At 45.2% G+C, this 15,191-nt stretch overlaps 1 protein-coding gene across 1 annotated transcript in view; it reads right to left on the reverse strand.

Annotated features, from left to right (window-relative positions):
* The window catches only part of LOC112247856 (gephyrin), a 140,883-nt gene extending 125,908 nt beyond the window's left edge, over positions 1 to 14,975 (reverse strand). The window contains 1 exon segment of the mRNA XM_042321800.1: positions 14,854 to 14,975. Within this exon segment, the coding sequence (XP_042177734.1) occupies positions 14,854 to 14,917 (64 nt within the window). The 5' untranslated portion in view covers positions 14,918 to 14,975.
* Between the last annotated feature and the right edge of the window lie 216 nt (positions 14,976 to 15,191).

The following is a 15,191-nucleotide window of genomic DNA, read 5'->3' on the forward strand; positions in this document are numbered from 1 at the left end:
GGAGAAAGAGACAGAGAGAGGGTGAGAGATATGAAAGAGAAAGAGACAGAGAGAGGGAGAGAGATGTGAAAGAGAAAGAGGAGAAAGAGATAGAGAGAGGGAGAGAGACGTGAAAGAGAAAGAGACAGAGAGAGGGAGAGAGATGTGAAAGAGAAAGAGACAGAGAAAGAGACAGAGAGAGGGAGCGAGATGTGAAAGAGAAAGAGGCGGAGAAAGAGACAGAGAGAGGGAGAGAGATGTGAAAGAGAAAGAGGTGGAGAAAGAGACAGAGAGAGGGAGAGAGATGTGAAAGAGAAAGAGACAGAGAGAGGGAGAGAGATGTGAAAGAGAAAGCGGAGGAGAAAGAGAGAGAGAGAGGGTGAGAGAGGGAGAGAGATGTGAAAGAGAAAGAGACAGAGAGAGGGAGAGAGAGGGAGAGAGATGTGAAAGAGGTGGAGAAAGAGACAGAGAGAGGGAGAGAGATGTGAAGGAGAAAGAGACAGAGAGAGGGAGAGAGAGAGATGTGAAAGAGAAAGAGGCGGAGAAAGAGACAGAGAGAGGGAGAGAGATGTGAAAGAGAAAGAGACAGAGAAAGAGACAGAGAGAGGGAGCGAGATGTGAAAGAGAAAGAGACAGAGAGAGGGAGAGAGATGTGAAAGAGAAAGAGGCGGAGACAGAGACAGAGAGAGGGAGATAGACGTGAAAGAGAAAGAGACAGAGAGAGGGAGAGAGATGTGAAAGAGAAAGAGGCAGAGAAAGAGACAGAGAGAGGGAGAGAGATGTGAAAGAGAAAGAGACAGAGAGAGGGAGAGAGATGTGAAAGAGAAAGCGGAGGAGAAAGAGAGAGATGTGAAAGAGGCAGAGAGAGGGAGTGAGATGTGAAAGAGAAAGAGGCGGAGAAAGAGACAGAGAGAGGGAGAGAGATGTGAAAGAGAAAGAGACAGAGAGAGGGAGAGAGATGTGAAAGAGAAAGAGACACAGAGAGGGAGAGAGATGTGAAAGAGAAAGAGGCGGAGAAAGAGACAGAGTGAGGGAGAGAGATGTGAAAGAGAAAGAGGCGGAGAAAGAGACAGAGAGAGGGAGAGAGATGTGAAAGAGAAAGAGGCAGAGAAAGAGACAGAGAGAGGGAGAGAGATGTGAAAGAGAAAGAGACAGAGAGAGGGAGAGAGAGATGTGAAAGAGAAAGAGGAGAAAGAGACAGAGAGAGGGAGAGAGATGTGAAAGAGAAAGAGGCAGAGAAAGAGACAGAGAGAGGGTGAGAGATATGAAAGAGAAAGAGACAGAGAGAGGGAGAGAGATGTGAAAGAGAAAGAGGAGAAAGAGACAGAGAGAGGGAGAGAGACGTGAAAGAGAAAGAGACAGAGAGAGGGAGAGAGATGTGAAAGAGAAAGAGGCGGAGAAATAGACAGAGAGAGGGAGAGAGATGTGAAAGAGAAAGAGACAGAGAGAGGGAGAGAGATGTGAAAGAGAAAGAGGCGGAGAAAGAGACAGAGAGATGGAGAGAGATGTGAAAGAGAAAGAGACAGAGAGAGGGAGAGAGATGTGAAAGAGAAAGAGACAGAGAGAGGGAGAGAGAGGGAGAGAGATGTGAAGGAGAAAGAGGCGGAGAAAGAGACAGAGAGAGGGAGAGAGATGTGAAAGAGAAAGAGACAGAGAGAGGGAGAGAGATGCGAAAGAGAAAGAGTCAGAGAGAGGGAGAGAGAGGGAGAGAGATGTGAAAGAGAAAGAGACAGAGAGAGGGTGAGAGATATGAAAGAGAACAGACAGAGAGGGAGAGAGATGTGAAAGAGAAAGAGGAGAAAGAGACAGAGAGAGGGAGAGAGATGTGAAAGAGAAAGAGACAGAGAGAGGGAGAGAGATGTGAAAGAGAAAGAGGAGAAAGAGAGAGATGAAAGAGGCAGAGAGAGGGAGTGAGATGTGAAAGAGAAAGAGGCGGAGAAAGAGACAGAGAGAGGGAGAGAGATGTGAAAGAGAAAGAGACAGAGAGAGGGAGAGAGATGTGAAAGAGAAAGAGACACAGAGAGGGAGAGAGATGTGAAAGAGAAAGAGGCGGAGAAAGAGACAGAGTGAGGGAGAGAGATGTGAAAGAGAAAGAGGCGGAGAAAGAGACAGAGAGAGGGAGAGAGATGTGAAAGAGAAAGAGGCAGAGAAAGAGACAGAGAGAGGGAGAGAGATGTGAAAGAGAAAGAGACAGAGAGAGGGAGAGAGAGAGATGTGAAAGAGAAAGAGGAGGAGAAAGAGACAGAGAGAGGGAGAGAGATGTGAAAGAGAAAGAGGCAGAGAAAGAGACAGAGAGAGGGTGAGAGATATGAAAGAGAAAGTGACAGAGAGAGGGAGAGAGATGTGAAAGAGAAAGAGGAGAAAGAGACAGAGAGAGGGAGAGAGACGTGAAAGAGAAAGAGACAGAGAGAGGGAGAGAGATGTGAAAGAGAAAGAGACAGAGAAAGAGACAGAGAGAGGGAGCGAGATGTGAAAGAGAAAGAGGCGGAGAAAGAGACAGAGAGAGGGAGAGATGTGAAAGAGAAAGAGACAGAAAGAGACAGAGAGAGGGAGAGAGATGTGAAAGAGAAAGAGGCGGAGAAATAGACAGAGAGAGGGAGAGAGATGTGAAAGAGAAAGAGACAGAGAGAGGGAGAGAGATGTGAAAGAGAAAGAGGCGGAGAAAGAGACAGAGAGATGGAGAGAGATGTGAAAGAGAAAGAGACAGAGAGAGGGAGAGAGATGTGAAAGAGAAAGAGACAGAGAGAGGGAGAGAGATGTGAAAGAGAAAGAGGCGGAGAAAGAGACAGAGAGAGGGTGAGAGATATGAAAGAGAAAGAGACAGAGAGAGGGAGAGAGATGTGAAAGAGAAAGAGGAGAAAGAGACAGAGAGAGGGAGAGAGACGTGAAAGAGAAAGAGACAGAGAGAGGGAGAGAGATGTGAAAGAGAAAGAGACAGAGAAAGAGACAGAGAGAGGGAGCGAGATGTGAAAGAGAAAGAGGCGGAGAAAGAGACAGAGAGAGGGAGAGATGTGAAAGAGAAAGAGACAGAAAGAGACAGAGAGAGGGAGAGAGATGTGAAAGAGAAAGAGGCGGAGAAATAGACAGAGAGATGGAGAGAGATGTGAAAGAGAAAGAGACAGAGAGAGGGAGAGAGATGTGAAAGAGAAAGAGACAGAGAGAGGGAGAGAGAGGGAGAGAGATGTGAAGGAGAAAGAGGCGGAGAAAGAGACAGAGAGAGGGAGAGAGATGTGAAAGAGAAAGAGACAGAGAGAGGGAGAGAGATGCGAAAGAGAAAGAGTCAGAGAGAGGGAGAGAGAGGGAGAGAGATGTGAAAGAGAAAGAGACAGAGAGAGGGTGAGAGATATGAAAGAGAACGAGACAGAGAGAGGGAGAGAGATGTGAAAGAGAAAGAGGAGAAAGAGACAGAGAGAGGGAGAGAGACGTGAAAGAGAAAGAGACAGAGAGAGGGAGAGAGATGTGAAAGAGAAAGAGACAGAGAAAGAGACAGAGAGCGGGAGCGAGATGTGAAAGAGAAAGATGCGGAGAAAGAGACAGAGAGAGGGAGAGATGTGAAAGAGAAAGAGACAGAAAGAGACAGAGAGAGGGAGCGAGATGTGAAAGAGAAAGAGGCGGAGAAAGAGACAGAGAGGGAGAGAGATGTGAAAGAGAAAGAGGCGGAGAAATAGACAGAGAGAGGGAGAGAGATGTGAAAGAGAAAGAGACAGAGAGAGGGAGAGAGAGGGAGAGAGATGTGAAAGAGAAAGAGGCAGAGAAAGAGACAGAGAGAGGGAGAGAGATGTGAAAGAGAAAGAGACAGAGAGAGGGAGAGAGATGTGAAAGAGAAAGAGACAGAGAGAGGGAGAGAGAGGGAGAGAGATGTGAAAGAGAAAGAGACGGAGAGAGGGAGAGAGATGTGAAAGAGAAAGAGACAGAGAGAGGGAGAGAGAGGGAGAGAGATGTGAAAGAGAAAGAGACGGAGAGAGGGAGAGAGATCTGAAAGAGAAAGAAGCGGAGAGAGGGAGAGAGATGAGAAAGAAGCAGAGAAAGAGACAGAGAGGGGGAGAGAGATGTGAAAGAGAAAGAGAGAGAGAGGGAGAGAGATGTGAAAGAGAAAGAGGCGGAGAAAGAGAGAGAGAGGGAGAGAGATGTGAAAGAGAAAGATACAGAGAGAGGGAGAGAGAGGGAGAGAGATGTGAAAGAGAAAGAGACAGAGAAAGAGACAGAGACAGAGAGAGGGAGAGAGATGTGAAAGAGAAAGAAGCGGAGAAAGAGACAGAGAGAGGGAGAGAGATGTGAAAGAGAACGAGAGACAGCTGAAAAGAAAGAGAGGGGGACAGATACAAATGACAAGGCGGGTGAGGTGAGAGGTGGCGAGAGAGAGGCAGAAGCCCTGTTTAAACCTTTTTACAAACATGGGTCCGTTGTCCTGATCCTGTCCACATTCTGATTGTGGCCAGATTACCAGAAATATGTCTACACATGGTATTAAAATGTGCATTGTGACCAGATTTCCTGGTCCCTTCCTTTATGCCAATTATTTCACAGCTATTCTTTCTAAATAATATTGTGTTTATGTGTTGTAAGACACATATCGATGTAATCAGACACTGGTGACGCCTGTCAGTGATTTTATAGGGCAGAATAATGATTATTTAAATGGTGTCTCTGTCCAGATCTGTCTACTCTCGTAAGATATCCAGACACAATGCTTGTGGACACAATCAGAATGTGGACAAGCTCAGGACAAAGGACACAATTTAGAACCTGGTTTGAACGGGGCTACAGAAAGAGGGAGGGAGAATAGCAGAAAGAGAGTAACAGAGAAGTCCTCACATCATACATGTACATTCCGAAAACATTTTCGACCAACCACCATTGACCGCAATTGATTAGCAACACTGATGTCAATGTAAATGATGTATGAACATGCAAATTACCAATATAATTACTGTCAAATATTCGCAAATTATGCAGGCAATCACTGTGCTCATTCGATGGCGACTGTAGTGTAAACACACTTTGCAGGAAAAGTCATTTATTTGAGTTGAAGTACTGCAACAGGACAAATATTACTGAAGGAGGATAAAACAAAACGGTGCTATAAACCAACAAGTGTTCAATGTCTCACTTTATATACATCTCCAAAAAGGTTCTTTATAGAAGCACAATGCATTCTTGTTTCTTAGCAGTGTGTTCAGTTCAGCCCATTTGGATTCTTCCAGAGAAATGCTAAGGATTCTGGTACTTCTTTTGGGGAATTTGTGTTCTACCTGTCATTTCGGTAGGCGAGAACTGAACTGGGCACATTCTTTCAACTCAGGGAAGACGAGGCGCCGTTCCTGGAATCTGTCTGTTCGGGAAGGTTGCAAAAATCACAAAGCATTCAGATATAAACGCATTTTGTAGAACAGATATGATATTCTGTCATGCAGAATTGGGCATCATGTCAGTTCTACTCATTACATTTCTATCAGCAATGTTCTGATCATTTCACCTCTCTGAATATACCCAAGGTGATCACATACTCCCAACTCAGACGAGACTAGGTGCCATTTCCGGAAATGTCACACATCGATCAGTCGCATCACACCTCACCTGTGACCACCTCTTCAGAAAGCAAGGGGGAGGGGTCTGGCCAAGTGACAAGCCAATGGACAGCCTGGCAAAGTGACAACGAGGAAACAGTAGCCGTTGCCAATGGTGACAGCCAGAAGTCACACTGTTGTACTGTGCCTCTGCTTGTACCACTCACAGTGGTGCTATTCTTGTCCAAGGAATGTTTGACTTGTGTTTGTGATGTGATTAGCTTGTTACTGTGATGTTATGTCTTGCTAGTGAGAGTTGCTGCTATCGTAGTATAAAGTAACTATTTGACAGCAGATTTTTGGACTGAACGTCAAAAACACATGAGTTAGTTTGTCTTACTTAGACTTATACATTTGTAATACATGCATTCCATTAGCATGTGTTGACACACTCTCTCTCTCTCTCTCTCTCTCTCTCTCTCTCTCTCTCTCTCTCTCTCTCTCAACAAACAAAATACTCATGTCAGAATACGGAAAAACAGCCTTTCTTCCCATACAGAATCCCAGCAGCAGAAGTGGAAGGCATGAGGCAGGCAGCGAATGGTAGATTTAATAGCTTCAACACCACAGAGAAGATCTGAGCAAAAAGACCACTGTCTTCGTCTCATCATCATCTCCTAATTCCTGTCAGTGCTGTGTGTGTGTCTGTGTGTGTGTGTGTGTGTGTGTGTGTGTGTGTGTGTGAGTGAGTGTAATTTCTTGGAGTAAAGGTTCTACTGCATCTTGAAGGTCAACCATGCTAACTTAGTTCAGCATGAGCTGACATGTAACTGCTATTATTAAATATATCAGCAAAGTGTATGCTAATTAGGGAGGTGTGTGTGTGTGTGTGTGTGTACATGCGTGTGTGTGAGCTCATGTGAGAGAGAGCGAAATATCCAACTTCAAGTTCCACAGTTTGACCTTGAGGTTTGTGTGTGTGTGTGTGTGTGTGTGTGTGTGTGTGTGTGTGTGTGTGTATGTATGTATGTATGTATGTATTTATGTGTGTGTGTGTGTGTGTGTGTGTGTGTGTGTGTGTGTGTGTGTGTGTGTGTGTGTGTGTGTGTGTGTGTGTGTGTGTGTGTGTGTGTGTGTGTGTGTATGTATGTATGTATGTATGTGTCTGTGTGTGTGTGTGTGTGTGTGTGTGTGCGCATGTGTGCGTGTGTGTGTGTGTGTGTGTGTGTGTGTGTGTGTGTGTGTGTGTGTGTGTGTGTGTGTGTGTGTGTGTGTGTGTGTGTGTGTGTGTGCGTGCGTGCATGTGTTTGTGGCATAGTCATGGACAGAGGCTGCTATCTGCTAGCCTGTTCCTCTGTGCATAATTATTGTCTACTCAGTGCTGTGGAGGAAACATGCTCTTGGATGATCTAAGACCTGGTTTGTGTTCATTAGGCAGTTAACGGAAGAACAAGGACTGAAAGCGGGAGGGACGAAGTTAAAACACCCATTGTCGTTTTCAAAACGTTTTACTACACTAATGCCCTAATGAATACAAACATTGTGAAAATACCATTTAACAGAGGCACTAGTGTGGTCCTCTGTAGCTCAGTTGGTAGAGCACTAACTCCTAGATAGTGGGTTTGATTCCTGGGACAAAACGATACGTCATAATACAGAATAATTATACATCCTGTCCAATACTACACTGTCAATCCATCACCATTAGTTACACACAGTGACATTGTAGTGTGTTTTTGGATTAATCATCCCTTACGAGCTCCAATAACTCTTTCTGTAAGACGTTGTAGGAATCGGAGACAACAGCTTCAACGTGATAGAAACATACCATGTCTCCTACATCTCATCCGTGCAATTTCATGAAAGTATCAAGTCTCCAAGGAAACACATCCTTGTGGAGCAGATACTGGAGTGCGGCATCAAAGTCGACAAAATATAATGATGCGATGAACGTATGCACAAGGAAAAAAAATACATAAACGTTGTACGAATAAGAAATGTCCTCCCTGTTAGCGTCTCAGTCAGAAAAGACAGGAGGACACTATATTGACCGAGCCAAACATTGACGGCAGATCTCACGGCTACTTCATAGGAATAGCAAACGGCATGAGAGATAGACGCTAGCCAAAAACACTCTCCCAAGACTTGAAACACGAAAGGGCTCTATATTTCAGAGCTCTATTAGATGTGGAAGGATAACAGCAACAACAAAAACGTGAGGAGGCGCGCGGAAGCTGATGAATCGATGCTACCCTCCATGCCCTGATTAACACCAGCAACCAGAAGAGATGAATGAGGATGTAGGGATGGAGGGCAGTACAGACAGACCATAGAGTGACTCATCACTTTAAACATACACTTCTTTATAACACCATGACTTGATCCTTTAATTATCATATAAGACAAGAGAGCACCTGGTCTGACCCATTCTAGACCAGACTTGAACCATTTTCACACTACCATGCCAACACAAACCGTATTGTTCTGGCTAAGATATTGTCTTTTTAAATGGTTCTTTCCAGCACAGTATCAGTCTTGATTATCCTCCCTAGACCAAGGCTAGTCCCAAGCTCCCTTCATGCAAATGCTAACCTTCAACACATTCAAGTTCCATCCCTAGTATCAACACTGTTAGCATTCAGTGCTGACATGGGCTTTCTCACATACAGAAGGCCAAACGTAACCCTTATCCATCACACTCTCCCTTAAATGACAAGTGATGAGAGTGCATTGTTAGTTGAGACACGTTGAGACATGTTCCAACTTAAATTCCCAACAATGTCCTTACCTACCTAGCCAACTCTGGGAATGGATTTGATGGAGCACACTTCTCTGGAGGGTTTACAAGAGCCGGTGAGAGTGAATCAGAGTGTTCATCCACCAAATAACGCTGGCCTCTCTTCCCAAACTCAACGTCCAATTAAGATATATTTACATTGAGTATGGTTGATTTCTATGCGCTTAAGAGATAGAGAGAGATGAGATCACTAGAGATGAGATTTTTATTGTCTGTTTCCCAGAAATAGCCTTTACATCTACACTGCTCCTTTACCAAAAAGAGAGGGAGAGAGATAGTGCGAGAGCGAGAGAGAGAGAGAGGAAGAAAGAGAGAGAGAGGGAGAGAGAGCGAGAGAGGGAGGGAGAGAGAAAGAGAGAGAAAGAGAGAGTGAGAGAGAGAGAGGGAGAGAGAGAGAGGGAGAGAGAGGGAAAGAGGGAGAGTGAGGGAGAGGGTCCTCCCCAATTACGGTGACAGCAACCTCCTGTGACACATAGCCTAGAGTCTAGCGCTATCCTTACAGATAGCCACAGGACAAGACAAGGTGAAATCTACTGTAAACAGACAATGCAAATCTAATCTCTCTTAACATAACCAAAATGAGTGCCACGAGGCTCGATACTAGATCCTTTACTGTTCACTATTTCCATGAATAATGTTGGTTTGTCCCTTAATAAGACGAACTGGGGCTTACATCTTTATGTGGAGGACACAGTTATTTATTCCCTTGCCCTCTCGGTGCAGCTTGGCTTTGATTCACTTCAAGAATCGCTCCCAGATCTTAAATTTGTGCTAATTGTTGATAACACCAAGTTTACGTTTTCTGTCCAGGTCTTGTAAAATTGACCCTAAAGACCTGCGTATCTGCACCTTGAGAGGAGCCCAAATTGAGTATCTAGGTATTTTTTATTTAATTTTTTTATTTCACCTTTATTTAACCTGGTAGGCTAGTTGAGAACAAGTTCTCATTTGCAACTGCGACCTGGCCAAGATAAAGCATAGCAGTGTGAACAGACAACACAGAGTTACACATGGAGTAAACAATTAACAAGTCAATAACACAGTAGAAAAAAAGGGGAGTCTATTTACATTGTGTGCAAAAGGCATGAGGAGGTAGGCGAATAATTACAATTTTGCAGATTAACACTGGAGTGATACATGATCAGATGGTCATGTACAGGTAGAGATATTGGTGTGCAAAAGAGCAGAAAAGTAAATAAATAAAAACAGTATGGGGATGAGGTAGGTAAAAATGGGTGGGCTATTTACCGATAGACTATTTGGATTGGTGATCAGCTATCGTTTAAAACACACATCGATAAGCTGACTAAAAAGTTGCCAGCATAGATTAGTTCCTGTATCGAAATGAATCCTGTCTCACTTCTGAAAGTAGGAGGAAGATTGTTCAAGCAACATTCCTCCCAATTATTGACTATTGGCAACTCAATTGCAGCTTCTGTGTTAAAACCTACATCAGCCTCTGTGTTAAAACCTCTGGATTCAGTCTATCACTCAGCCTCTGTGTTAAAACCTCTGGATTCAGTCTATCACTCAGCCTTGCGTTGTATCACTGGTGATCATTTACATACACATCGTTGTCTCTTCTGTAGTTCTGTTGGCTGGGCGTCTCTAATGACCAGAATGGCCCAACATTGTTAAATTTGGCACTTCACCAGAAACTTACATACCGCATCACCTGACTTCTAAATTGGAAATGTGTCTAGTAGTTATAAGAATCCCTCTCAAGACAGGTTGGTTCTAGAGGTTCCACAGGTCTCCTCTGAGTTAGGGAAGACCGTTTTCAGTTTCTGTGCCCCTCAGTCCTGGAATGACCTACAGGCCACTTTGAAACTTGATTTGTTGGTCCCAAAAAGTTAATTTAGAGCTCTGCTAAAAAATGTGACCAATGAAAACTACACCTGTTTTGACTTATTGCATCTATTTGTTTCTACTGCCCTTTTGAATGTAATGTCATTTAATTGAAATGTTGTAACTGTAAATTTGTAGTGATCATGCTTGAACTGTTGTTTTCAGGGCACCAATGGAAATGACACCCTGGTCTCAGTGGGCTCCCCTATTTAAATAAAAATAAATAGGCCAGCCCAGCCAATCGCTACAGAAAGAGCATGGGTGTTATTATCACAGAGCAGACGTCCAGCCCCATGTGTCACCGTTCACCGCAGACTTGGAGAGGAGATTGCTATATAACTTGGCAGCTACCCAACCTCATTCAGTGACAAATGACAGAGTCTCCTAATTCTGGGCAGGACAGTCTGCCACGTAAGCCATCCAGGCCGCTCGCTGACTGACTGGCCGCCTCTTCGGTTTCCTGTTCCCAGCATGCCTCATTGCTTACAAGGTCTGGGTCTGTAGTGGTTAAGGTGAGCTTGGGACAACCTCCAGAGGTTAAATTATGTGGAAAAAGAGATTAGATAGTTCTTGCATTGACCCTCCGCACACTAATGTGTGTACAGGCACACACATGCACATAGACACATTGTATCACACACTCACATATATGCACACAAGCATGCAGCTATGCACACACACACACACGCACACAGCGATGCAAATGTCGGCAAAGTGCACAAACACGCACACAGACACACACAGAGTAAGCAACTGAAAAATATGAAACCCTCTATTCCCTACATTGCCTCACCATCACCAGTCTGACTTCTAGACCTCAAAGCCTCCCTTTGTGTCCTCCCTACGGAAAGGTGGTGGTAGCCCCTTTAAGAGGGGAAATCCCACAGAGCCTGCCTGCCTTCTCCCTCCCCACCTGCCCTTACCAGTCCCCCTTCTCTCCCTCCTTCCCTCCCTCCATCTCCCTCTAGACTGCCGTGAAGAAATCATAATGAAGAATCACATTAGACCACAAACGGACAGTAACACACGAATAAAGGCCGTCCAAAAATATATAAAAATACAACTCTATTTCACCATTTGCGAGCGACGCTAAATATTGGGGCGTCTGGTGTCGATTCATGTCTTTCTGACATGTAAGTTTGGAGCTGGAGCGCCGCCCACACATCTCTCTTTCTCTCTCTCTCTCTGAGCTTCTATCAGTTTCTACAGCTGAGGGAAAAAATGAGTGAAGAAAAGAGAGCAAGAGATGGAGAATGTGTGTTGTCTGCCGCAGAGAGGAGATTTCCGACCCAGGCCTCGTTCCCATTGGCAGGTTGCTACTGAGTGCATACTGTCCATGTCTGTCTAGTCAACAGCATGTGTGTGTGTGTGTGTGTGTATTCGTTTGTGTGTGTGTGTGTGTGTGTGTGTGTGTGTGTGTGTGTGTGTGTGTGTGTGTGTGTGTGTGTGTGTGTGTGTGTGTGTCTGTCAACGTGTGTGTATGTATCTGTCAATTTGTGAGTATGTGTGTATCTGTGTGTGTGTGTGTGTTTGTGTGTGTGTGTGTGTGTGTGTGTGTGTGTCGGTCTGTCTGTTTGTGTGTATATTTCTGTCAATTTGTGAGTATGTGTGATTTAAAGCCATTGAATGGATTTTGCACTGAGCTGTTTCACTGTGTTCATGGGATCTATGCGTACAGTAGCTATATTTGGGACCAGGGTTTTTTGTTTCAACCAGAGCTCACTGTTAGTGCACAAAGACAGAGAGAACATACACATGCATGCTGATGAACAAACACACACTCACACTCACACTCACTCATGCACACACACACACACACACACACACACACACACACACACACACACACACACACACACACACACACACACACACACACACACAGTTGTGTGAAGCCGGGTGTGTGTAATACATCTAACGTGACAGAGTCTGGCCCATGCTTGCAACGTCAGAACACAGAGGTCCAGAGAACACACACTCTCTGCATGGTGTATCCATCTCCCCCTAGGAGCACCACAACACAGTGAGGTCACACAGGCTGTTGGGGAGCTGTATTATGTGTTTGTGTGTGTGTGTGTGTGTGTGTGTGGGGGGGTGCAGAGGGAGTCATTAGGAAGGTGGAGGGAGACACACAAACACACAGGACAGGAGAACGGTTAGCTAGGAGAGCGTGTTAGAGAATGGTGTTGTCCACACCCTCAGGCAGGCCCAGATAGAGACACAATTAAAACAACACTAACACACACGCACGCACACACACACACACGCACACACACATATACAAACACACTCTCTCGATACACATTGAAACATATGCAATGAGGCAAAAAAACAATCACAGCATGAGAAGTGTTTTAATGCTCACATTTGTAGGATTACATATTTGACAGGTGTCAGTCATTCATGTTAGTTCACCCTAATCATTTTTTCCCTTCAGATTTTACACAAACAAGTCGTTGCATGCATATCCACACATCCTTACTATACACCTTAATGTGTGTAATGTATATCCAAAGGCAACCTAGAGCAAATACCTAACAATACGTCCAAACAAACCACCATAGAGGTTTGAGATATGCACCCCTCCATCCCTCCTTTGGCCGGCTTGAGCCTTGTCCTCCCCGGCTATCGTTTGCATAGAGTGCGCAGATCTACATTCTTAATCCTACTTCTACATTGAATAAACCATTATACATTGGATCTATACAGCCTTTAGATTCCTAAGTCTATATATATATCTAAAGACACCATCATAGAGGTTTGAGATCAACTTCACTCCAACCCTCCATCCCTGGCCTGAGCAGTGTGGCCGGCCAGTTATATCCCCCTTCTCCCCTGCTCTCCCCTGGGCCCTGCTGTCACCACATCACCTGTCAGGCCACTGATGAAGGAGGAGGAGGGTCAACTCATCTAATCCCCCCGTGGCTATGGAGAAGGGGTGGAGGGTTGACCCCTGACCTTCTCATGAGGCCAGATGTGGAGATTGAGGGGAGGGGGGCATTAGAATGCTGAGCACAGAGCTGCGTGTTGCAGCAGGACTAACGATGGTGCTATTATAGATTAGAGATGACACTGTGTGGTTAGTGTGGTGTTATAGGCATAGACTAAAGATATTTTGGACATAGATTCAGAACAACTAAATATACAGTGAACGTTTCATATGTCTGCATGGTCACTGTTTTTTTAAACCCCTGAAAACGGGTTTTGAATTCCCAACATACCTCCCCATTCCAACCCCAAGAGGGAAAGAAAAAGAGCCGCAAAAAGGAACAGAAATGCAAATAAGAAGTGGGTTGCGTTTCTGCGTCGCCGAAATCAGCATATATTTGCAGGAAAAGTCAGCATAGCACCTCAAAATCAAACTAGCAATCTGTCACCACACTGGCTGGGGGGAGACAAGGATTCGAGGGACTAACGCTACATACATAGAATTGGCTCTGTTTCGGTTGACATTATGCCTGAATGCTTATCAACGTGGTGAAACTCGCTTTCTGGCAGTGTATTTACCATCCCACTCATTTGTGACTGACGCTGTTTCAGCACCACGGACAGCGCTGAAGCCCTCACTAGCGCTCGCTCCTTCTCTCTCTACGCGTGAGGGGAGGAGGAGGGGGGGGGCGGGGTTTCCCTAGCAGATTTCAGGATCTAGTCATTCCTCCATTGCTACACAATACCATCTTTCAACCGGATTTACCATAAGGGAGGATGTCATAGGCGATCACGAATACATGGCGTTCATGATGAATTGAATCATCCAGCCCCCTCCATTACTCGTTTTCTCATCCGACACTTTCCCCAATTCAACAGCATCGCTACAGCAGCGGCAAGCCTGTATTTGTCAATATTAACCGTCGCTGGTTACATGTATCTTTCATTTGCTTTCCTCTCATGACACCGCACGACTATTCGCCTTGTTCAACATCACAGTTCTGAATAAGAAACATGACAAAGCAAACATGCCTAAAAACACATAGAAATAGCCATTTTCAATGTCTTGTGTATAACAGTTTGAAGCCTTTATATCGTTTTCCGATCGGTAGCCTAAGTCGACTCGTATTCCGCTCACGAAACCAGCAGAGCCTCAGTCACGTTAACCAGCCGCTTCAATTAGCGATGTCATTCACAAATCAGTCACATATCATTCATTGCGCCTGCTTTGCCATGTATTCCGCAATTAACACGGGCATTTCTGTGCGCTTAAATACATAAACGTATCATCAGCAACTGTCATGGGCTACATTTGGAGAAATGCTGTGGCCAACCGCGTGTCAATAACGAAAAACATACAACGCAAGCATGTTTAGCTCCGCACACCGTCAGCTGTCATTTTCAGATTTGACAAGCAGAAGCAGATACGGACTATGAATAATTCAACACACAAAACTGAGCCCCTCACCGAGAAAAACCGCCTCGCGAACGCCATGGCAACGAATGATACCGAACAGGTTTGTATGAATGTAGGCTACATTGTCATCTTCCGTCGCATGCAAGGATGTGTTAAATCAATTAGTCCTGTGAAAATAAGGGGGCTTCAAGGCGCAAGGCGCTGACCAGCCGCGGAGAACTGCAAAATCAGCCAGAGATGGAGAGAGCCGACACGCAAAATCAACCGTCATGTAGCCTATGAGACGCCCGCGAGAGGCACCCCAACGGACAGTCAACTGAAATTAATTCACATTGTCACAGAGAAATAGGAATCACTCAATGCAATTTTGCATTTACCTGTCAAGACTCCGACACGGATTTGGTGGTCGTGGTTTGTTAAAATCATCCCGTCTGACGCCATGTTCAGCAGCGCTGTCGCCCGCACTGAGAACTCACGGCAGGGCCAAGAGCCGATCACATCGAACTTAGGGGGAGGGTATGAGGAGGAGGAGGATGAGGAGACGGAGGGAGGGAGGGAATGAGGAAGAAGAGTAGAGCTAGGCGAGAGAAGTGGAGAGCCGAGCGATTAAGACACCTAGATAGCTGGCCGTGCGCGGCAGAATGCGGGGGCCGTTTAAACCGCACACATCACTCAGCTGGCCGTCTGCCATGGTAGTAGTGTGGATTCCAGATTC

Source organism: Oncorhynchus tshawytscha, linkage group LG05 (genome assembly GCF_018296145.1).
Source record: "Oncorhynchus tshawytscha isolate Ot180627B linkage group LG05, Otsh_v2.0, whole genome shotgun sequence".
NCBI lineage: Eukaryota > Metazoa > Chordata > Actinopteri > Salmoniformes > Salmonidae > Oncorhynchus > Oncorhynchus tshawytscha.